The sequence below is a fragment of the Bubalus bubalis genome, chromosome X, assembly GCF_019923935.1.
Source record: "Bubalus bubalis isolate 160015118507 breed Murrah chromosome X, NDDB_SH_1, whole genome shotgun sequence".
In the NCBI taxonomy this organism is placed as follows: Eukaryota; Metazoa; Chordata; class Mammalia; order Artiodactyla; family Bovidae; genus Bubalus; species Bubalus bubalis.
The window spans coordinates 14315477-14340505 of record NC_059181.1 but is presented as its reverse complement, the minus strand read 5'-3'; the positions used below and the strand labels follow the sequence as shown (position 1 = coordinate 14340505).

The following is a 25029-nucleotide window of genomic DNA, read 5'->3' as shown; positions in this document are numbered from 1 at the left end:
TTTAAATTACATATGTGACTCATTTTTGTTGGACATTGCAGCTGTAAAAGCTGAAGAGCCCATGGGTATTTGCTTCTGCACAGCAAAGAAACACATCAACAAAATGATGTAGTCCTACTTGCTGATTCTTGCTTCTGTGGTTTGTGCTTCTGGTCTCATATCTAAAAAGCCATTGCCAAGATCAGTGTTAAGGAGGTGTTTCCTGTTTTCCTCGAGGAGTTTTATGGTGTTAGGTCCTACATTTAAGTCTTTAATCCATGCAAACACACAGGTGTAAGGTGACCCTATTACATCCATAATAAGGACTGCAGAGAGTCTCAGGCTGGGGACAATACCAGGCTATCCCAGCAGGGAGGGTTCATTTATTCTAAGACAGTCCTGGTGATGCCTCAGTTTCCCCACTTCCTAAAAGTGGTTCTTAACCTTGGCTGCCCTTGAAATTATGTGAAAGTCACTCAGTTGTGTCCGACTCTTTGCGACCCCATGGACTATACAGTTCATGGAGTTCTCCAGGCCAGAATACTGGAGTGGGTAGCAGTTCATGAAGTTCGCCAGGGGATCTTCCCAACCCAGGGATCAAACCTAGGTCTCCCACATTGCAGGCAGATTCCTTACCAGCTGAGTCACAAGGGAAGTCCCGAAATTACGTGAGGTTCTTTAAAAATCTCCACCCATGAATATGCTGATTTAATTGGTCTGGGATAGAGCGTTTGGATTTAAAAGCTTGCAGGTGATTCCAATTTGCAGGCAACAGTACGAACCATTGCTTTAGAATCTTTGCTCTATTGCAGGTAGTTCTGAGACCTGAGCATGCGCAGAGTCAGCTGAGGAGGATTGTTAAACTTCAGGTGGCTGGGTCCCACTTCAGTTTCTGATTCAGTAGGTCTCTAGTTGGAGCCTGAAAACTTGGATCTTCTAACAAGCTGGGCTGGGGGCTCCAAAGCTGCTCGGCTAAGAATCACACTTGGAGAACTCCTGCTCTATTGAGTAGTTCTCAAACTTCGTTGGCCCCAGAGCTCCTGAGTTTTTTGAGTCCTGACATTTGCATTTTAAATAAAAAACAGCTGATTCTACGCACGTGCTGTAGAGAGAAACCTTTGCAAAACCCTGCCCTGGATGCTAAGATGGCACTGGGAGGCAGAGTCATCTTTAAGAATGACATCTGTCTTCTTCCCTTTTCCTTCATTCCGATTCAAGTTGGCCTTAAGCTCTGTGCCCACTGCCTTGGGGGGCTTGTGTAGGGTGAGTATGTTATTTATTTATTGGGCACACCGGGTCTTAGTTGTGGTGTTTGGGACCTTTAGTCTCAGCTGGTGGGATCGAGTTCAAGCCCGTGCCGCCTGCCTTGGGAGCCTGGAATCTTAAACCCTGGACTACAAGGGAAGTCCCTCAAACCTTTTTTTTTTCTTTTTTTGGGAGAGAGAAGCCAAGAGGGAAGGGAATTGGAGGGCTGAGAAGTCCGGTTGATTCCGAGAAAAGAGAGGACCTGCCAACTTTCTGTGGAAAATGCTTAAGAAATGGATTGTGCATTCTCTCACATGCATCCCCCACCCCCGGGTGTTACTATATTAGACTCAGAAGCTGTGTACAAGTCCTGGAAGGCAAGGCTCCTCCAGTCCCCTGAAGGTCTGAGTTGACCTTCGGGAGACCTCAGGTAGGATGAAAGCTCAGCAACAGATTCTTTACGATCCCATGGGCTTCCCCATCCTTCACTATCTCCTGGAGTGTCCGAGCTTTATTTCATTCAGTTTCTTTTTTTTTTTTTTTAAGTGTTGTCATTTGGCTGTACTGGGTCTTAGTTCTTCATTGTAGCATGCAGGATCTTTTAGCTGCAGCTTCTGAACTCTTGGCTATGGCACGTGGAATCTAGTTCCTTTGACCAGGGATCTGAACCCAGCCCCCTGCATTGGGAGTGCAGAGTCTTAAGCCAGTGGACCAGCAGGGAAATCCACATACACTTTCTTCATTTATGAAATTGACCCTTCTGTAGATCATTGTTTAGTTAAAAGTCTATCTGTTCCCAGATGGAGGGGCAAAAGCTTATTGCATCATGGTGTTTGTTTTCCTTGAATATTAAACCTTTGAGACCCATAGGGCAAATTGTGCATAAACATTGTTTTTATTTGGAAACTCGAGTTGCTTTAACTGAAATGGCCCCACATGAGGAATAAGCCTTTTATACATGTGTAGATTTTAGTAACCTTTGCAGTAAAATTTTATACTCATTTTATCCCTTACACATCACACAAAGGAGAAGGCAATGGCACCCCACTCCAGTACTCTTGCCTGGCAAATCCCATGGATGGAGGAGCCTGGTAGGCTGCAGTCCATGGGGTCGCTAAGAGTCGGGCATGACTGAGCGACTTCACTTTCACTTTTCACTTGCCTGCATTGGAGAAGGAAATGGCAACCCACTCCAGTGTTCTTGCCTGGAGAATCCCAGGGACAGGGGAGCCTGGTGGGCTGCCGTCTCTGGGGTCGCACAGAGTCAGACATGACTGAAGTGACTTAGTAGCAGCATCACACAAAAAGGACCCCTCTGCCTTTAGTCAGAAGTCCAAAATACTGGGTGGGGAGCGCCACCTGGTGGCAGGAAGGTTATTAGCTCCTTTGCCATGGGCTGGATCTTCCAGAAGTAATTTCTGACCCTGGAGGAGTACTGAAGTCCTTTGTGGGGCTGGGAGGGGAGTGTGGAGTGCAGACCCAGAAAAGAAGAAACCAAAATGGTTTTCTACAACACTAGAAGCACCACGTTGAGAGAGGTGACGATTGGGAAAAGAGAATTAGAAGGCAAGAGGAAAGAAGACAAGTTGGGGTGAAGAGAGAGAAGAAGGAGTTCTGAGGATTGTGGGAAATCCATTGATGACCTGGAGTCTTCCTTTCTGCACTACCAGCCCAGGGCCTCAAACCTAAGAGCATGTTCTCATGTGTTCAGTGTGCCCTCATCTGCGTGAATTACGTGGCTGTCCCCCGAGTCTTCTCACATGTTCTCAGCCTCTAGTACTGACACGTGCCCCTCTACCAGCTGTGCTCTCTCCTGGTAACCAACCTCACCTCCTATATCCATCACACAGAAATTGGAGGCCCCGACATGCACTTCTTCAAATCTCCCCTCAACATCAAAATATGTTTTACATGACTGTCCTCCACACCAGCTCACAAACCGAAGATCCTTTCCCCAAAGAGCCCATCCTGTTTGCAAGGAGTGGTGGCCCCTCTTTAGGTGGCCCTTCCTAAGTTACAGCTCCACCCACCTCTGTCCTGGTTCACTCCTTTTGGCCTACTTGCTGTATCAGATATGCTTCATCATCCCTCTTGTCCATCCTGCTGGCACTTCCCCTCACTTGAACATAGTTCTTCTAAAATGACCTTCCCTCCAAAGGTGTTTATTGTGGCATTGTTTGTAATGTTAAAAAATCAGGACAATACTTCATTCTTTTTTATGGCAGAGTAATATTCCATTGTGTGTATATACACATATGCATATGCATACAATGGAACATGTGTGTGTGTGTGTGTGTGTGTGTGTGTGTATACACCACATCTTCTTAAGCCAGTCATCTGTTGATGGGCGCTTGGGTTACCTTCTTGTCTTGGCTATTTTAAATCAACCACCTGAAGCTAACAGTATTGTAAGTCATCAATACTTACAGCTCAGGGAAAAGAAATGATTAGGACACCCAAGAGTCAATCAATAGGAGATTCATTAAATAACCTGTTATGTCCATACAGTGTATACAGCATAGCCATTAAGAAACAAAACCTGGAACTTCCCTGGTAGTCCAGTGGTTAGGACTCCATGCTTTCACTGCTGAGGGCGTGGGTTCAGTCACTGGTTGGGGAACTAAGATCCCACAAACCACACAGCACAGCCGAAAAACAAAAACCCAAAAACCCAGCCCTTGGGTTCAGAAGGTTTACTGTCTGATAGAGGAGGTAAAATGGACCTACCAAAATACAATGCAAGACAGAACGTGACAAGTTCTACACAGCTTTCAGTTCATTGGGGCGAATTACTGGAGCTTTGCAAGCATGCTTCTGTCTCTAAAAGTGGAGATTTTACCAATCACCAAAGCACAGTGTGAAATGTACATGGCTAGAGCCTCAGTACTCTTGCCTGGAAAATCCCATGGATGGAGGAGCCTGGTAGGCTGTGGTCCATGGGGTCACTGGGAGTCGGACACGACTGAGCGATTCCCTTTCACTTTTCACTTTCCTGCATTGGAGAAGGAAATGGCAACCCACTCCAGTGTTCTTGCCTGGAGAATCCCAGGGATGGGGGAGCCTGGTGGGCTGCCGTCTCTAGGGTCACACAGAGTCAGACATGACTGAAGTGACTTAGCAGCAGCAGCAGAGCCTCAGGTGGGTGCCTGGGATGGAGGAGATTAAATGCCACCAGAGGCAGGGAGGGGCCTGGGAACTGAACACAGGGCACACGTCTGCTGGGCGGGCCTGGCCACGTGGGTGCTGGCTGAGACGAGCAGGCTGCTGACAGCTGTGCCTCCAACGCCTCTGGCTAGGAGGCACACGTCCCAGGAGGTGGGGGCCAGCGCAGAGCTCACCATGAAGCAGGAAGAAGGCTGCAGAGGCGAGCAGGGTGTGCGGCCTTCTCAAGCAGTGAGGGGCGGTCATGTCAACCTGAGGAGGAGAACTGGGGTCCAAGGCTACGGAGAGGGAGCATTGGGAAAGACTGGATCAAGATTGCAGAGAAATTTGCTTCTCAGCTCAGGGGTTCCACCTCCACCATGATGGGGATCATCGGTGTGCTCCTTCTGGAATGTTCCTCTGGCGTGCTGGGGTTGGGGCTGGAAGGTGACCATGTTTGTTGTCATCCCTCACTACTTGTTTAGCCCTTTAGAACCCAGCGTTTGATTCTACCACATTGGAAGCTACTTTGTTGAGTGTCACCAGCAATCTTCTCTTTGCCAAATGAGATGGCTTTTATGAGTCTCTGGGATCCTGTGCATGGTTAGAATATTGGATAGTGGGTAAGAGCACAATTCTGGAGCCAGAGGAACATGACTTTGTTTTTCTCACTGTTCTGGGTCTTCGTCGCTTTGTGTGGGCTTTCCCGAGTTGTGACGAGCAGGTGCTTCTTGTTGCAGTGGCTTCTCTTGTTGGAGAGCATGGGCTCTAGAACACCAGCTTCAATAACTGAGGCACACACGCTTAGTCACTCTGTGACATGTGGAATCTTCCTGGAGCAGGGATCGAACCTGTAACCCTATACATTGGCAGGTGGATTCTTACGCACTGGACCACCAGGGAAGTCCAGAATACAACACTTTTCTTAACCTCTTTGTGCTTCAGTTTCTTCATAGGAAGATTGGAAATTGTCACAGTCCCTCCATCATGGGGTTTCTGGGCAAGGTAAAGACATTAATCAAGGAAAAATTCCAGGCCCATAGTAAGCCCTGCCTAAGTCAGCTATGGCTGTGAAGCACATCCTTTCTTAGGAGGTTAACAAAGGGAGAAGTTGAAAGAACACAGGAGCAGAAGTGGAGCCGCAAGAGTTCTCTCCAGCACTGTTGCACTCTTGACCTTTGGCTTCGGTTTCCTCATCCATGAAATAAGGGGCCCTTCCAGCTGTAGGGTGCTATGGGTTTTTCTGATGTCTTGGCCAATTATATGGGGGACACTGACTTTAGGAAAGACAGGAAGAGGTTTCAACTGATGGAAAGACTGAGATTGTCAGGTAATTGGGCTGCATGCAACCTGTGCCTGACTCAAGAAGGGAATTTGCCAAAAACAACAGAGACCTTCCCTTGTCCCCATTCTTGGTCAGTCAGGTGTGCTGTTGAGGGGAGATGGTCCCATTCAGTATGATGCAATGAGTTGCATTTAGCTGGGCCGCCATGTAAACTTTGCATAGGTTGTCCACTGCTCAAGGGTAATTGGCCATATGGCCAAGCAAGCCTTGAATCCAGCCCTCCCTCCTCTTACCCAGCTCTGCGCCCTGATGTCAGGTACATCAGCCCACAGGAAGCGTGCTCTCAGCAAACTTTGGTAACTGTGGCACACAGGCTCAGTTGCTCCACGACACATAGAATCTTCCTGGACCAGGGATCGAACCCATAACCACTACATTGGCAGATGGCTTCTTGTGCTGTCATTTTCTAATTGGCACTGAGGAGTTATCTAGACTAGTTTTAAGCTTTCATGGCCAGACCTGGAGTGGTCCTCCGGGCCTACTTCAGGCAGCAGTCAGAGGCGAGTGAAGTCCATGACAGTGAGAGAAGTAATAATCTGCTCCACTTGTGGAGTGCTTACTCAGTGTTAGGGACTGTTCTGAGGGTTCTGTAAGCATGATTTAATCCTCACAGCCCCCGTTCAAGGATACTGTTATTCTTCTCCCCATTTGACAGATGAGAACACTGAGGCTCAGAGAGGCTCATGTGCCCTGGAGGGGGGTTTGTGTATCTGGAATATGCAGGCTGCCTGGTGGGTTTTCCTGGTGGGAGCACTTGATCGCCTCCATTGCCAAATAAAGATCCGAGTCTGCATGCATGGTGAGGGGAAGAGCAAGGGAAGAGCTGCCTGAAGCTCTGGGCTCTCCCAGGGTGGGGATAGCGGACCTGGGCCCTGAAAGCTGGTTTCTGGGCTCGGGCAGAGGGCTGGGTCCTTAAGGCCACTTTCCACGTGGGATCAACTTCTGGCTCATGGTAACTGTTTTGACCTGGTGTTGATTCCATTTGAAGGCTCATCTTTTTTGGTTACTGGCTGTGTGGAAAAACCTGTGATGGCTCATTTGATTTGAATAAGTAGCTCATTTTTCTGATCTGCCTGGCATGGGCACTGGAGTGTTGGCAAGTATAATGCGAGTGTGTGCCATGCTTTGTGTGATCCCAGCTGCCTGGTGGGTGATTTCTGTAGCCTGGGGCCAGGCCACATGTGTCTGGCTTTTTCTCAAAAGGCTGAGCATGCTTCACTGCTCTACTACTGGCAGTCACACTGACTGACTTTCTTAAACTTTATTTCTAAGCAAACGTTTTAAGGGAAACCAAAAGACTGGGTGGGGCTTCCCTGGTGGCTCAGTGGTAAAGAACCCACCTGCAATGCAGGAGACACGGGTTCGATCCCTGAGTCAGGAAGATCCCCTGGAGGAGGAAATGGCAACCCACTTCAGTATTCTTGCCTGGGAAATCCCATGGACAGAGGAACTTGGTGGGTGTACAGTCCATGGGATTGCAAAGAGCCGGACACGGCTGAGTGCACACACACTCACACACACACGCAAGAGGACTGGGTGGTGGGCAGATGAGGCCTTCATGTTGATTATAACACAGAGTTTTGGTGATTCTGTGAAGCCACAGGTCGTGTTCTCTGATATCATAGGAATATCTATAATATCTTTCTCACGCCATGTGTCAGGCCATGAATCACCTGAGAGACCAGTGGAGGGCAGTTCAAGAGTTGCTGCCAAGCCTGCATGTTCTGAAAGGTATGCCTTTGTAACGAGGTTGTCATCTGGAGGTCATGCCCAAGAGGCAGACCATGGGCCTGAGGGAAAATAATAATGGTGAAGTGTGTGTGTGTGTGTGTGTGCGAAAATGTAACCCCCTACCCACTCTGCCCCCTAAGTGGCTCCCTCCAATTCAAGGAGAGTCAGGGAAATGTGAACCACATTATATCCCTTTTGAGACTATTCTTTTGGCCAGGGGTCAGCAGATATTTTCTGTAAAGTAAATATTTTAGGCTTTGCAGGACAATAGGCCAATTGAGGGCATTACGTAGGTTCTTCAGAGAAGGCAATGGCAACCCACTGCAGTACTCTTGCCTGGAAAATCCCATGGACGGAGGAGCCTGGTAGGCTACAGTCCATGAGGTCGCTAAGAGTCGGACACAGCTGAGCGACTTCACTTTCACTTTTCACTTTCATGCATTGGAGAAGGAAATGGCAACCCACTGCAGTGTTCTTGCCTGGAGAGGGACAGGGGAGCCTGGTGGGCTGCTGTCTATGGGGTCGCACAGGGTCTGACACAACTAAAGCAACTTAGCAGCAGCAGCATGTAGGTTCTTTAAGAAAAGAGATAGGAATTTTATAAATATTAATCAAATGCAGGGGTTTTTTTTATAAGTCTATTAATAAGAATGGAATTCTCTGGAATTCTTTTGCCTCATGGGAGTTTATAGATAGTGTTCTTTCTCAACCAGTCAATGGCAAAGGTTCATCCGTGAAAATCGTTCTCTACTCCCTGCCCAGGTTTGGCCCACATGCTGGAGTTGGCTGACTCCTGCTCTTGGTAAACCTTCTACAGCCTTCTCTCTGAGACCTTAAGAAGCAATCCACTTATCAGCAGATCAGGAAGTAAAATTTTCCTGCCTCATGCTCCTGCTCATCCCTTCAGTCATTCACCAAAGGTGTATTGAGTTATGCTACATGCCAGGGACTGTTTGGGGTGCAGGGACACCCAGGAGGAAGATGGTGGGGGGACCCGTGCCCACCACACCAAGGGCAGTCCCAGAGATGGGCAGAACAAAGATGAAGCCAAATGTTATTTAACTGCATCCATGAATTCCATGAGCAAAACGAGTTTGTGCAACCGTAAATCAAGTATACATTTGTGGTAAAGTTGGGAAAAAACACCCTAAATTTTTTTTAAGGAAAAATTTCCCTATTTCTCCCTCCTTTCCCCCCTCATCCTGCTCCCCAGAGCTCACTGCTTTTAACATTTCGCTGGGGATCCTTGCAGCAACCGCCCACCAACCCACCTGGACAAACAAACGAACCCAAACTCACAAAGATGCGCCAGGTTGATCTGGCTTGGGTTATATTTAGATCATTTTATAAATGCCTTTTTTCCACCCCCTCCACTTCAGTTTTGAAATTGTACAGCCTAGTCAATAAATGATTTGGCAACAGTTAAGAAATCACGAGTTCCCTTCTTCCCATATAAGCTTCTGCAAACTGTAGGCGAGGCTCTGCTGCTGGTAAAGCGGCCAGTTTTAGGAAGTTGGTTAGTTTCTTTGTGCGCATTCACCCAACAGCACAGAGGTTGCCACTCGGCAGCACCGCAGGTTCTAGAATGAGCAGTTAGGACACCAGAGGCACGGTAAGCCCCTTCTATTCTTTTAACAAAGCTTTCCAGCAAAATAGAGGATTTCTGGCCATGAAACAGGGTTTGGTGGCAAATAACTGTGACCAAAGAAGTGGTGAACGGGCAGATGAGCATGAAAAGGCGAAAGTCTTGGAGCAGCTCTAAGTGTAGGTGGAGTGGTCTGGTGTGCAGGAAGTGTCAGAAATCCAATGCCGTGGTCTTAGCATTTTCAAGAGGAAAAGAAGCGAATTCCAAGTTAGGAATTGATCCGGTCCTGCCAGAAATAGTATTCTCATCTAGAGCCAAGAGGCTGGAGGGGAGGTGTTTGTTCTTTGCTATTTCTACAGAAAAGGACAAGCTGTCTTTGTTCACTCAGGCTGCTTGCTGGTGCCTGGGCAGAACCCGAACTTCATCTCCTACCAGGAGCTTCAGGTGCATTCAGTATTTCCAGGTTTTCTTGTTCCGAGTGTTTAAGTGAAGATGTTACTGTTGCTATAATTATCTTGGGTAGTGTTTAGACATAGAAGGTGGTAAGTTTTTGTTACTGTCAAGAACTGTCAGGTTGAAAAACTTAATGATTTTTAAAAAATCATGTATTTTCTCGAAAATTGAATGCGATTTAAGCACCATTGCAAAGACTGATTTCCGGAGAATCTCATCCAATGTTTACTTTAGTATATTTTTTCCATGATCATTTAGTGCCTATTAAAGTTCTTGGAGTTTTTTTTTTTACCACTATTTAACATATGTACGTTCTTGAAGTTCATTTTTTTATATCCAGTGACTGCCCATTATAGATCTTGAAAGTAAATTAAGTCTGCCCTGAAATTCTCTGATGCTTTGCAGAATGACTGCAAAGGCTCAGAAGGAATTAGGCCAGCAGGGCCAATGATATATAGGGAATTGCATTTAAACTTATCCCATTTCTACTTGATATTTGCAAACTGTTCTGATAGCCAGTATAATTGCATTATAAGAAAATGATACTAGAACAAAATCAAACTCAACTTGGAAAAATGTCCTGCCTCCCTGTCATTGGTGGTGGGTGGAAGGCAAGGACCTTGCTGACTCCTGGTCTCAAGAGTACAGGTTCTTAGGCTTGACTATATGTCAGAACCACAGAGTGAACTTTAAAAAATCCTCCTGTCCAGACTGAACCACAGACTAATAGAATCAGCATCTCTGGAGTGGGCCTGGGCATTGGTAACTTTTCAACTTCCCAAGTATCTCTGCGAGCAGCCAGAGTCAAGGACCACCGCCTTAGAGAAACATCTGAATATCTCATTTGGTCTTATCTACAAGGAGCACAGACTTTTGGGAGTGGGACTGACAAAGCCTCCAGGAAGACCTGAAGCTTATTCATTAGCCTCTCAGCTTGATTCCAGAAAGCAAAATAAAAGTTCCACATGTACCTTATCCAAAAAGCTGAGGCTGTGGATCAGGGCAGGGATGCTTGATGTTGTCCACTCTTCTTTCTGCTTCTCATTCTTTCATGTAATAATCCTAAAAAGTGCACAGGAATTGATGAGAGAGAAGTCAGTCCTGTGGAAACCCAGACTGACAGAGTATCAGGGTATGTCTGACATGGGAGGGTGTCACGACCCAGGGTCAGCCTTGGAAACTCAGTTGGATATTATTTGTAAGTGCGTCTCAGCATCACCTCTGGGGTCTATTGAGGGGGATGTCATTCCAGGGAAATATGCTTTGAGTTCAGCTGACCTATTGAACAGTGCTGAGGGATTTGTTGTTTTTTAAATTATTACTCCCAATTTATAACTCTTCAGGGCTATAGAGACAGTACATGTAAATGCATAACCCATGGTTCTGGGTCAACGTTACCTAGCACAGACTGGGTTGACTTTTCAGCTGATTGTTAATAGCCACTCATTGGCTAATATGTCTAGAATCAATGGATTTCCAGTTGTTCTATGGAATTACAGAGCACCTGTAAGTGATCTGTGGCATCAGTGGAAAGGCAAGGTGGGTAATACTCCCAGCCATTTAAGTCCAGAAGGTTCCATGTATGGCTGTGGTGTTTCTGCTGATAACTGAAACCAGATCATCGCTTGGTACCACCTTGTTACCTATGTGGGTACCTTTAGACTCAGTTTCCGTTCTGCCACCTACCATCAGATTGACTTTGGGTAAATGAGCCTCTGAGTCTCAGGCTCCATGTCTGTAAAATGAGGGCTTATGACAGCACCCACCTCACTGATTTTTATGAAGATCAGACAAGAAAATACATGATTTGTGCTCCCAGTGTTTGCCTCGTGATAAAGCACTCAACAAACGTGTGCTACCATATTTGCTAGATTTCAAATAGCATAATTTTTCATATTTTTATGTGTATGAAATCAGGCTCCACCTCTTCATTGATACGTGCATTTAATGTGGTAGTGGTTTCTTTGGTCTTCCAAAGGTGTTAGTGAATCCATCAAATGTGGAATGGATCAAGTCAAGTAGCTAGTATTTACTGTAAATTTCATCTCAGGTGACAAATTCTCTCTGCCACTTCTTTATCAATTTACTTTCATAATGTATCAGTGGTTAACATAGTCAACTATGAAGACATCAGAACCCATGCAAAATTAGAAAATGTTTCCAGTTTGGCAAGCATTTAGTTCCAGTGGAATCCTGCATCATGGCCATCAGCTCAGTGATTCAGATGGGCGGATTCATCTTTAACAATCCATAGGTTCCTTTGACACTTTCCTGTCAGGGGGCATCAGCAGGATCCATTCTGAGAAAGCAGTGCAGCTCAGGAGATGGCATGAGGCAGATCACATCTTAGCAAAGGAGGCTTTCAGAGAGAGAGGTGAAGTAGTCCTACTCTTTGTGACTTTATGGACTGTAGCCTGCCAGGCTCCTCTATCCATGGGATTCTCCAGGCAAGAACACTGGAGTGGCTTGCCATTTCCTTCTCCAGGGGATCTTCCCAACCCAGAAATTGAACCCAGGTCTCCTGAACTGCAGGCAGATTCTTTACCGACTGAGCTATGAGGGAAAAAGAGGACTGGATTATACACCGGGGACCCAGCCAGAGAACTGATTTGCTGTGGAAACCAGGAAAACAGTTGTGAAATGACTGCCTCATAGTGAGCAATTTTTTGAAATTTATTCAGCATGGAGCAGGACATGAGGCAAATTTCTTTTGTTGTAAAATCACTACAGATGGTGACTGCAGTAATGAAATTAAAAGATGCTTACTCCTTGGAAGGAAACTTATGACCAACCTAGATAGCATATTCAAAAGCAGAGACATTACTTTGCCAACAAAGGTTCGTCTAGTCAAGGCTATGGTTTTTCCTGTGGTCATGTATGGATGTGAGAGTTGGACTGTGAAGAAGGCTGAGCGCCAAAGAATTGATGCTTTTGAACTGTGGTGTTGGAGAAGACTCTTGAGAGTCCCTTGGACTGCAAGGAGATCCAACCAGTCCATTCTGAAGGAGATCAGCCCTGGGATTTCTTTGGAAGGAATGATGCTAAAGCTGAAACTCCAGTATTTCTGGCCACCTCATGTGAAGAGTTGACTCATTGGAAAAGACTCTGATGCTGGGAGGGATTGGGGGCAGGAGGAGAAGGGGACGACAGGATGAGATGGCTGGATGTCATCACTGACTCGATGGACATGAGTCTGAGTGAACTCCGGGAGTTGGTGATGGACAGGGTGGCCTGGCGTGCTGAGATTCATGGGGTAGCAAAGAGTCGGACACGACTGAGCGACTGATCTGATCTGATTCATATGCTTCTTTAAAGAAATGGGTTCTTGATTTTTTTTCCCATTGGGTATTCCAAAGCAACACGCAGGGAGACCATGTAGACTGGACCATCGTTGGCAGGGTGTGCTATGCAGAGAGCTCACTGCGATGGCCAAAGAGCTGTATCTAGCAGATCGAACTTGGCTCAGCCATGGGGTCCACTGGTCAGTTCTTATTCCCCTGCTCTCTGCTCTTCCTCTCTGTTTCCTGGGGCTGCCACCAACTGGGTGACTCAAAACAACAGAAATGTATCCTCTACCAATTGCAGAGACCAAAAGTCTGAAATCCCGGTGTTATCAACAAGGTTGCTTCCTTCTTGGAGGCTGTGAGGGACAGTCTGGGCTGTGCCTTTTTCCCCGGTGTCTGGTGGGGCCTGGCAATCCTTGATGTTCCTTGGCCTGTAGACATATCACTCCAGTCTCTGTCTCCATCTCCACATGGCTCTCTTCCCTTGTCTGTGTCCACATTTCTCTCTTCTTATCAGAATAGCAGTCACTGGGTGAGGGCCCATTTGAGTCTAGTATGGGGCTTCCCTGGTGGCTCAGTGGTAGAGTCTGCCTGCCAGTGCAGGATACATGATTTCGATCCCTGGGTGGGGAAGATCCCCTGGAGAAGGAAATGGTAACCCAGTCCAGTATCCTTGCCTGGGAAATACCATGGGCAGAGGAGCCTGGCAGGGTACAGTTTATAAGGTCGAAAAAGAGTCGGATACAGCTTAGCAACTGAACAAGTCTAAGTATGACCTCACCTTAGCTTGATTCCAACTTCAGAGACCCTATTTCCAAACATAGTCACATTCACATGGAGAAGCTCAAATGTCAACATATCATTTTGGGGGGACACGATTCAACCTGCAACACTGTCCTTTTCTGGTCCTCTATTTTGCCACTTCCACTCAAGCCTAGGCCTCCCCTTCAGCCTCTCCCAACCTAATACTTACCTTACTTTTAAGCAAGTATCTCCTATTTATCTTGACTACTTTCCGGGGACCTGGTCTGAGCCCCAGGATACCATCATTGACAACCAGCGCCAGTCTCTCTTTGGTCAGAAAAGACACAAGGCCTTGGGCCCATGACACTTTAAGCAAAGACTTTAGTTGTTTTTAAAATCTGCAGAAGAGTGAATATATTCCAGTCTGGGTTATATTTGTCTTTATGCCAACGTGGTCATAACATATAATTTTTTACTAATTTTTTTTTTTTAATGGAGGAAGAGGCCAGTAAAGGCCAAAGCATCTCAGGCCCATGAAGTCATAACTCAGTGCTATTGACAACCACGTTCTCTTTTCTGATCTGACATATGCCAAGCACAGTTCAGGAACTGCTAATAGATTTCCAGTGAAGGAGATTTAATTATTGAATCACAATCCATTGCCTGCAACCTGTAGGCTAGAATTGTGTCAAAGTTCAGAATTTGCACTATATCGAGAGAAGATAGTTTTGTTGTTCAGTTGCTAAGTCGTGTCTGGCTCTTTGCGACCCCATGGACTGCAGCACTCCAAACTTCCCTGTCCTTCACCATCTCCCAGAGCTTGCTCAAACTCATGTCCATTGAGTTGGTGATGCCATCATAGTACATAGAGGATTTATTATAAAACACTTTGGATGGGTCCACAGCAGCCCTGATGATCACACACGTGGTAATTTCCGCTCTGAAACCAGAGAGCTCCCATAAGTGGATAAATAAAAATTATAGTAGCCTTAGCTCAGTTCAGATCAGCTGTTGCTGTCAAATAAGTTAGGAAAAAAAAAACCAAATCTTCTGGTGCTCAGATTTTTAAGGATTTCAGAACTGCAGAGAGATTATTGAGCACCGGTATAAGACAGGACCTGCATTCAGAATATAAACCATCAGCCACTGTCCTGGTGACCAGAAGACCTGATTCTACCAATTCCTATGTCTGTGATTTTCCTTTTTTTTTTTTTTTTTTTGCCTATGTGCATCTCTCTTTGATGCTGGGTAAATGCCAGGTGACTGGTACTGACTGTTACTTCATACTGAAGTGTGGAACCCCAAACAGCTGATGAGAAGTTTCAGTTGCAAGGACAGGCCTTCCAAATGATGGGTCCCAGCCTAGGATGGGAGCAAACCTCTGGGCTGGGTGCACCACTGTGATCACAGGTCTCTTTTGTGGTGCAGGGTCAGGGCTAGGGTGAGGGGAGTGAGGTCCTAGCTTTGGGTGCAGAATTGCAGGCAGGTAAGGTACCCAACAGCTTGGCAGTCAGGACACATAATATTTTAGTGTTTTATTTTTAAAAGTCATAGTGAGGAACTCTGGCCCACAGGCTGGGGGCCTATTTTGGTAAAGTAAGTTTTTTTGGAAACAGAGCCGGGATGGAGGAAGGCAGGGGACTTATTGCATGGCACGTGCAGGGTCCGATTCTGTCATTATTTCATAGTGATATATGGTCCATCAGGAACGTTCATTTTTTTGTAAGCTATTTTCATCTTGATGACTACCTTTTGGGGCAACCTCTTAATTTTTGCTACTGTGGCCCTGCTACTGTGCCTTTCCATTTTCCCAATGAGGTGCTCCTGTCTCCTGCTTGGGAGGTGGAGTGGAGCATTTATGAACCAGGTGGATGTCAGGGGCCCCAGGGCCAGAGGAGGGAAGAGAACGGGGATCTGCGCTCCAGAGACACATGGGGCTTTAACCCTCCTGTTTGCTTTGTGACAGTTCACCCCTGCCTTCACTTGGTGCCTGAATTCCTGAACCAAGGCTCTGGATTCAACCTTTCAAGGCAGTAAGTCTCAGGGAGGGCCTCAGGTGGGGTCTAACTTCTCCTGCAGACTTCCAGCCCGTCCTTTGTGCAGCCCCACCCGGCACTCCACTGGTGACTCCGCTGTGACTGCTGTCTGCAGCTCCCGAGTCTTTTGTGGGCTTGTCTGCTATGAATTGACCTCGCTCTCGTCAGCTTTAGCCCTTCTCCACTCTGCTGTACCACCTACCACTCATCCATCTGCTTTCTGTCTTTCTCGAGTTCATACACAGTCCGTGTCTGCTGTGCTTTCCTCTTAACGCCCTTTCTCACCTTGTAGAATCCTAACCCTTTGCTCTCACTTGAATGGGTACCTTCAGCTATTAGCCTCAAACAACAGAAGTGTCTCTCTGTCTCTCCCTCTCTCTCTCAGATTTATTTGCATAGTTTGGCTTTCTATCCTATTTGCATAATTGACCCTTTCCCTTCTATTTTCAGAGTTGCTATTTCTCTTTTTTTTTCTTCTTCCACGTAGTTGCCATTTCTCTATTTTATTTGCAGAGTTGCCATTTTTCTTCTGCCAGGCTGAATGGTGTTTTTTTTTTCATTATTTATTATTCATTTATTCACTAAGGGAGTAAATTCTCTGGAGTACCCTTCTTAGTTCTCTGGGATCTGGTTCCCTTTGAGGTCCTTTTGGAGCCAAGACTTTTGGAAGCCAGAGGCATGGGTATGACTAAGAGGAAGAACTTGGCTACCGAGGTGGGGCTTTTGCTGCCCAGGGCTTTAGGCTCTGCTGTCTCACCTCAGAGGCCAGTGGATGTTGTGAGCTAGGGTTTGTGCTATGGATGATGAGCATTTGCAGTCTGTTTTGCCTCTCTGAGGCCCTGAGGTAGGTGGAGAGGCTTGAACTTTCTCTTTAAGATCTTTGTTAGATCCCTACTTCCCACCTCCCACTCTTTCCATCCATGTACTTCTCTTCAAATTGAAGTTATTTGGAATTTGTCAAGTCCTGTTTTTACCTCAGGACACTCTTTTGGGAGGCAGGAGTTAGGAACCTCAAGCTCTTCACTTAGAAATCCTCTCTGCAATATTCTGCTTATTTCCATGGCCTAGCCCCTAAGTTGCCTCAGATTCTCTGGGAGGCCATGGTGGTGGCGTTCAGTCGCTCATTTGTGTCTGAGTCTTTGTGACCCCGTGGACTGTAGCACGCCAGTCTTCCCTGTCCATCACCATCTCTCGGAGTTTCCTCAAACTTATGTCCATTGAATCTGTGACGCCATCGAAACATCTCTTCCTCTGTCGTCCCCTTCTTCTCTTGCCCTCAGTCTTTCCCAGCATCAGGGTCTTTTCCAACGAGTCGGCTCTTTGCATCAGGTGGCCAAAATAGTGAAGCTTCAATATTCAGGCAAGTGTCAAAGGGCTCTTCTTGTGGTCTCCAGCGCCACCTAGAGGCTTTTCTCCTCAATTGCTCAGTGTTGTGTGATAATTGAGTTTGGAATCAAATGTTGAGGAGTTAACTTGAGGCTAGGGAGGCGGCACTGGAAAAGGCAATGGCACCCCACTCCGGTACTCATACCTGAAAAATCCCATGGATGGAGGAGCCTGGTAGGCTGCAGTCCATGGGGTCGCTACGAGTCAGACATGACTGAGCGACTTCACTTTCACTTTTCACTTTCACGCATTTGAGAAGGAAATGGCAACCCACTCCAGTGTTCTTGCCTGGAGAATCCCAGGGTCGGGGAAGCCTGGTGCGCTGCCATCAGTGGGGTTGCACAGAGTCGGACACGACTGAAGTGACTTAGCAGCAGCAGCAGCAGAAACAATCTAAATGTCCAAGATCTAATGAATGAATAAACAAAAGATGGTACTTCCCTACAAGGGAATATTACTTTGGGTTGTCAAATCAGGGCCCCCATTTCCTTGCTGTCAACAGGGAGCCACTCTCAGCTTTCACAGGACGCCTACATTCCTTGCCAGGGACCCACCCCTCCAGCTTCAAGTCTGCAATGATGTGTCCATTTTTTCTCTGGCTTCTCATCCCTCTGATGCTTCCCTTGGCCACTAGCCAGGGAAAACGCTCTGCTTTTAAAGGCATAGTGGCACTAGTAGTAACAAACCCACCTGCCAATGCAGGAGACATAAAGAGACCTGGGTTTGATCCCTGAGTCAGGAAGATCTCCTGGAGAAGGAAATGACAACCCACTCCAGTATTCTTGCCTGCAGAATCCCTTGGACAGAGGAGCCTGACAGGCTACAGTCCATGGGGTCGCAAAGAATTGGACATGACTGAAGCGGCTTTGGCATGCACATATGATTAGATTAGGCCCATCTAGATAATCTTTTTGCCACATAATGTAATTACAGGAGTAATACCAGGGGGCAAAGGTCATAGGGATCGCCTTAAAATTCTGCCTACCCCATGTAAAGCCAGGCTTTCTTTCAGTAAAAGCTAAACATTAAACAGTGGTACCTTGATGGTGCTGTATTTGGGAGTAACTAGAGGTAACTGAAAATGGCTGCAAGTTCTGTTCCACTTTAACTTCAATCTCATAAGGAGCTGGCTTTTCCTTGGCTCTTATGAATGGGCAATAATTATTGATCCTCAGAATTCTCAACATCCATATGAAAGTTTTTTATATTGTAGTAAGGGTACAGTAGTGACTGTTGGGAGAAGGCAATGGCACCCCACTCCAGTACTGTTCCCCAGAAAATCCCATAGATGGAGGAGCCTGGTAGGCTGCAGTCCGTGTGGTTGCGAAGAGTCGGACACGACTGAGCGACTTCACTTTCACTTTCCACTTTCATGCATTGGAGAAGGAAATGGCAACCCACTCCAGTGTTCTTGCCTGGAGAATCCCATGGACGGAGAAGCCTGGTAGGCTGCAGTCCATGGGGTCACACACAGTCGGACACGACTGAAACAACTTAGCAGCAGCAGCAGCAGCAGTGACTGTTAGTTCACTAACCCTAAATTTTAGGAGAATTTAAAAAGAGAGCACGTACTTGGTATAAACTCACACTAAGGAGATGAGTTGGATTTTAGTGAAAAATACAGTTTAGTAAAGATTGGTCTCCACACCCAGTGAAATACGATTTTGAGAGGTTTTTTTTTTTTTTTTACTATAACCCTTGATCACACCATCACATTAATCTTTTCATTGCTTTGTATAATTACCAAAATAATATTTTCAGCCCCTTGTTAAGGAAGAATCGCAGAAAGTGAGACAGTCTACTAAACATTATAGAGTACGTACAAAAACATTAAATGTCATGCCCACAAAAGTTTACAAAAGCAAAAGAATGGCTATTAATACCAGTGTTTGTATGATAGGAGATATATAAGTGGTAGCCTCCCTACAAAAAACTTTTTGAGTGTTGTCTACATTTGAAGATATATTCTAATATAAAGATTTCAAAATGAGATTGTGTAGCATGATGGTTAGTGGTTAAAAGCACCATGTTGGAATCTGATGGACTCATCTCACCTCTGCAGTGTATTATCCTTCTGAAAATTAGTTACGTCTCTGAGTTTGAGTCTCACTTACAACCTATGGATAATAATGGAACCTATTGCATTGTAGGGAGCATAAACATGGGTGAGAAAATGTTCATGTTTAGCATAACACGTGACACTTTGCTATTATTATAAACCGAAAGTGTCCACTTTCCTGTCATGCTAGGACATGAGAGAATTTGATACATACCATCATAGAGGTATAGACAGATTGTGGGAAATATCAATAAAATATATGGTTGTGTAGATAAGGTAGAGAGACTCTGGCTTGGAAATCTTGAAGGACGGCCTAGTAGAAGCTGGATCTGGACTCTCCTTGGGGCTGGCCAGCGTTTCCTTGAGTTATGCTAATAGACTGAAGCAACAGACATATACCTTGCTCTGCTATAGGTCTGGCATGAACCATAGCCAGGATCCAACATTAGGCCCCCTGTGACGGTGGGGCATCTTGCTGTGTGCTTCTGCCAAAGCTTTCCATGTTTTCTTGTCATCACATCTCAGATAGCTTCATCTTTTGCTTCTTTGAACATCAAGAAACTGAACAGGGTGAAAAACTAAAACCATTCTGAACTTACTGCAAGTTCTTTAACCGTTCAGAGAACTCCTACTTCAGAACTCATTCAAAATATGGTCAAAGCACTGTGAATTTCATCCTGAAATGCCTAGAAAATACTGCCAGTCTAACATTGTGACTCTACTTTGATTTTCCTTAGGAAAACATGACCCTTCGCTTTTTGCTTCTGACCTCCCTTTTCCTGCTCATCTCTGATTCCTGTGAGTTCTTCACCGAAGCCAGTTATCCCCGAAGCTATCCTTGCGATGTGAAAAACGAAAATGGCTCTTTTATTGCAGAATGTAACAGTCGTCGATTACAGGAAGTACCCCAAACAGTGGACAAAGATGTGACAGAAGTAGACCTGTCTGATAATTTCATCACACAGATAACGAATGAATCCTTTCAAGGGCTGCAAAATCTGACTAAAATCAACCTGAACCATAATGCCAAGTCCCAGAGTGGAAATCCTGCTGTAAAGAAAGCTATGACTATTACAGACGGGGCATTTCTCAACCTCCAACACCTAAGGGAGTTGCTGCTGGAAGACAACCAGTTACAACAAATACCAGCTGGTTTGCCAGAATCTTTAAAAAAACTTAGTCTAATTCAAAACAACATAATTACGTTAACGAAAAAGAACACTTCTGGACTTGGGAACCTGGAAAGTCTCTATTTGGGCTGGAACTGTTATTTTGCTTGTGATAAAAAATTTACCATAGAAAATGGAGCATTCCAAAACCTTACCAAGTTGAAGGTGCTGTCGTTATCTTTTAATCCCCTTCACAGCGTGCCACCAAGTCTGCCAAGCTCGCTAACAGAACTCTACCTTAGTAATACCCATATTGGAAACGTCAGTGAAGAAGACTTCAAGGAGCTGAGCAATTTAAGAGTACTAGATTTAAGTGGAAACTGCCCGAGATGTTTTAACGCTCCATTTCCCTGTGTACCTTGCCAAGGAGGTGCTTCAATTCAGATACACCCTCTTGCTTTTCAAACCCTGACCCAACTTCGCTACCTAAACCTCTCTAGCACTTCGCTCCGGAAGGTTCCTGCCAGCTGGTTTGACAACATGCACAATCTGAAGGTATTGGATCTTGAATTCAACTATTTAATGGACGAAATAGCCTCGGGGGAATTTTTGACAAAATTGCCCTCCTTAGAAATACTTGATTTATCTTACAACTACGAACTAAAAAAATATCCTCAGTACATTAACATTTCCAAAAATTTCTCGAAGCTTATATCTCTCCAGATGTTGCATTTAAGAGGTTATGTGTTCCAGGAACTTAGAAAGAAAGATTTCAATCCCCTGCGGCACCTCTCAAATTTAACGACTATCAACTTGGGCGTTAACTTTATTAAGCAGATTGATTTTAGCATTTTCCCCTGGTTCCCCAACCTGAAAATCATTTACTTGTCAGAAAACAGAATATCACCCTTGGTCAGTGATACTGAGCAACATGATGCAAATGGGACCTCTTTCCAAAGTCACATCCTGAAGCGACGCTCAGCCGATATTCAATTTGACCCACATTCGAATTTTTATCATAACACCCGTCCTTTAATAAAGACAGAATGTTCACGTCTTGGCAATGCCTTAGATTTAAGCTTGAACAGTATTTTCTTTATTGGGGTAAACCAGTTTCAAGATTTTGGCAACATTTCCTGTTTAAATCTGTCTTCAAATGGCAATGGCCAGGTGTTAAATGGAACGGAATTTTCACGCTTGTCTGGTATCAAGTATTTGGATTTGACAAACAATAGACTAGACTTTGATGACGATGCTGCTTTCAGTGAATTGCCATTATTAGAAGTTCTTGATCTCAGCTACAATGCACACTATTTCCGAATAGCAGGGGTAACGCACCGTCTAGGATTTATTGAACATTTAACTAACCTGAGAGTTTTAAACTTGAGCAACAATGACATTTTTACTTTAACAGAAACACAACTGAAAAGCGCGTCCCTGGGAGAATTAGTTTTCAGTGGGAACCGCCTTGACCTTCTGTGGAATGCTCAAGATGTCAGGTACTGGCAAATTTTTCAAAATCTCACCAATCTGACCCGGCTTGACTTAGCCCGTAATAACCTTCGGCATATCTCCAGTCAGGCCTTCCTTAACTTGCCCAGGACTCTCACTGACCTATATATAAATGATAACATGTTAAATTTCTTTAACTGGTCATTACTGGAATACTTCCCTTACCTCAGATTGCTTGACTTAAGTGGAAACCAGCTGTTCTTTTTAACCAATAGCCTATCTACATTTGCATCTTCTCTTGAGACGCTACTGCTGAGTGGAAACAGAATTTCCCACCTACCGTCTGATTTTCTTTCTGGAGCCAGCAGCCTGATACACCTCGATTTGAGCTCCAACCAGCTCAAGATGCTCAACAGATCCACATTTGAAACGAAGACCGCCACCAAGTTAACCGTTTTGGAACTAGGGAGTAACCCTTTTGACTGTACCTGTGACTTTGGAGATTTTCGAGAATGGATGGACGGAAATCTGAACGTCAGGATTCCCAGACTGACCGATGTCATTTGTGCCAGTCCTGGGGATCAAGAAGGCAAGAGCATTGTGAGTCTAGACCTCACCACTTGTGTTTCAGATACCATTGCAGCCATATTCTGTTTCTTAACCTTTTCTGTCACCATCTCAGTGATGCTGGCTGCCCTGGCCCACCACTGGTTTTACTGGGATGCTTGGTTTATCTACCATGTGTGCTTAGCTAAGGTCAAAGGCTACAGGTCTCTGTCCACATCCCAGACTTTCTATGATGCTTACATTTCTTATGACACCAAAGACGCTTCTGTCACGGACTGGGTGATCAATGAATTGCGCTTCCACCTGGAAGAGAGTGAGGACAAGAACGTGCTCCTGTGTTTAGAGGAAAGGGATTGGGACCCGGGTCTAGCCGTCATTGACAACCTCATGCAGAGCATCAACCAAAGCAAGAAAACAATATTTGTTTTAACCAAAAAATATGCCAAAAACTGGAATTTTAAAACGGCATTCTACTTGGCCTTGCAGAGGCTAATGGAGGAGAATATGGACGTGATTGTCTTTATTCTGCTGGAGCCAGTGCTGCAGCATTCGCAGTATTTGAGGCTGCGGCAGAGGATCTGCAAGAGTTCCATCCTCCAGTGGCCTGATAACCCCAAGGCGGAAGGCTTGTTTTGGCAGAGTCTGAAAAATGTCGTCCTAACAGCCAACGATTCACGGTATAACAACTTGTATGTCAATTCCATTAAGCAATACTAACTGATGTTAAGCCAGGGGTCACAGGCATAGTCAAAATGCACAGCAATGCTCCTTTTGTTCTTAGCTGTCACTTGCTGTATAACAGAGTACTCCAAACTTAATGGCTTAAAATGATACACTTTGTTGTGTCATCGTCTCTGTGGACCAGGAGTCCGGGCTTGAGTTCTGGCTCAGGGCCCCTCAAAGGCAGTAATCTCTCTCTAAGCCAGGGCCACAGGCATCTGCTACGGTTAGCATCCACTTCAGCGCCTACATTTGTGTGGTGGTTTTCAGGACTGAGTTCTCCCTGGGCTGCTGGCCCAAGGCTACCCTCAGTTCGTGGCCACATGGACGGACCCTTGCCTGTGGCAGCTCGCTTCAGCAAAGCCAGCAAGAGAGACAGGTTGCTGACACAATGGAAGTCGCCATCTTTGTAATCCAATCAGGGAAGTGATAACCCCTCACTCTGGCCATATTCTGATTGTTAGAAGTAAATCAGCGGCCCTGCCAGCTCCATGGGAGTGATCACCTCAGTCCCGGGAAAGTAGTCTATGACCAAGGTGGGCAGTCATGGTAAGCTCGCTCAGCCTGCCATCTCGGTTGTAAATGGTGAACACCAGGAGCAGGGATCACTGTGGCCATCCTGACAGTTGGCCTGCTCTGCCTTCTTTTCAGGATCTCAGAACTTTTGTGACTGTAATAGTTTTGATGTTAAGTTGCTGTTTAGATTTATCATATATCCATGGCTATTTGGTTATATTATGTTATGGTTGCATTAGTCCTTTTATAATTACTTTTTATAAATACTGGCTATAATATTTTACTTCTGAGATTTAGATACCATTTAAAAGCTAAGATGGATGGTAGTTAAGTTTTTTTGTTTGTTTGTTTGCTTCTTAACCATTTTTTTAAGTGTGCAGCTAAATTAGAAGCATTTGGAGTTATCTGTCAATCACCATTGCTGTAAATCATGAAGTTAATTATTAAAATGCGTCATTTCACATCATAAGCATATAATAAATACACAGGGAAGTAAATCTGTAATAAAGTAAATTACCTGAATGTCCATTGACAGATGAATGGATAAAGAAGAGGCAGTACATATATACAATGGACTCAGCTATAAAAAAAGAATGAAATAATGCTACTTGCAGCAACATGGATGGACCTAGAGATTATTGTACTGAGATATCACTTATATGTGGAATCTGAAATATGACCCAAAGGGATCCATCTGTGGAGCAGAACCAGACTCATTGACATCGAGAACAGACTTGTGTTTGCCAAGGAGGGTGGGGGGAGATGGACTGGGAGTTTCGGGTTAGCAGATGCAAACTATTACATCTAGAATAGATGGACAACAAAGTCCTACTGTAAGGCACAGGGAACTATATTCAGTGTCCTGGGATAAACCATAATGGAAAAGAATATGAAGAAGAGTGTACATATGTATATAACTGTCACTTTGCTGTATACAGAAATTAACATGACATTGTAAATCAACTATAGTTCAATTTTAAAAATAAGTAAAACCTCAGTTCAGTTCAGTCACTCAGTCGTGTCCGACTCTTTTCGACCCCATGAATCACAGCATGCCAGGCCTCCCTGTCCATCACCAACTCCCAGAGTTTACCCAAACTCATGTCCATCGAGTCAGTGATGCCATCCAGCCATCTCATCCTCTGTCGTCCCCTTCTCCTCCTGCCCCCAATCCCTCTCAGCATCAGGGTCTTTTCCAATGAGTCAACTCTTCGCATGAGGTGGCCAAAGTATTGGAGTTTCAGCTTTAGCATCAGTCCTTCCAATGAACACCCAGGACTGATCTCCCTTAGGATGGACTGGTTGGATCTCCTTGCAATCCAAGGGACTCTCAATAGTCTTCTCCAACACCACAGTTCAAAAGCATCAATTCTTCAGCGCTCAGCTTTCTTCACAGTCCAACTCTCACATCCATACATGACCACTGGAAAAACCATAGCCTTGACTAGACAAACTGACGTCTTCCAGTCCTGTGGCCACTGCTGAGTTTTCCAGATTTGCTGGCACCAAAGTAAAACCTAAGGGGATTAAAAGATAAAATTACCACCAACACTGGGTTTTTGGAGAATCCTTACAGAAAAAGAAAACCTTTAATAGATATCAAAGGTGGAAAAGTTTTCATGAAATGTGTACAGTTGTTAACAGAGAAATTAATTCTATCTTTACTTCCTATTCTAT

General features: G+C 45.2%; 1 protein-coding gene across 7 annotated transcripts; it reads left to right on the top strand.

Moving 5' to 3' along the window:
- TLR8 (toll like receptor 8) lies at positions 1 to 23874 on the top strand. Of its 7 annotated transcripts, none has more exons than XM_044936429.2 (3): positions 3 to 1242; positions 15474 to 15540; positions 19726 to 23874. In XM_044936429.2, the coding sequence occupies exon 3, from the start codon at positions 19732 to 19734 to the stop codon at positions 22831 to 22833; it is 3102 nt and encodes a 1033-aa protein (XP_044792364.2). In that variant the 5' UTR covers positions 3 to 1242; positions 15474 to 15540; positions 19726 to 19731; the 3' UTR covers positions 22834 to 23874.
- Positions 23875 to 25029: the final 1155 nt, after the last annotated feature.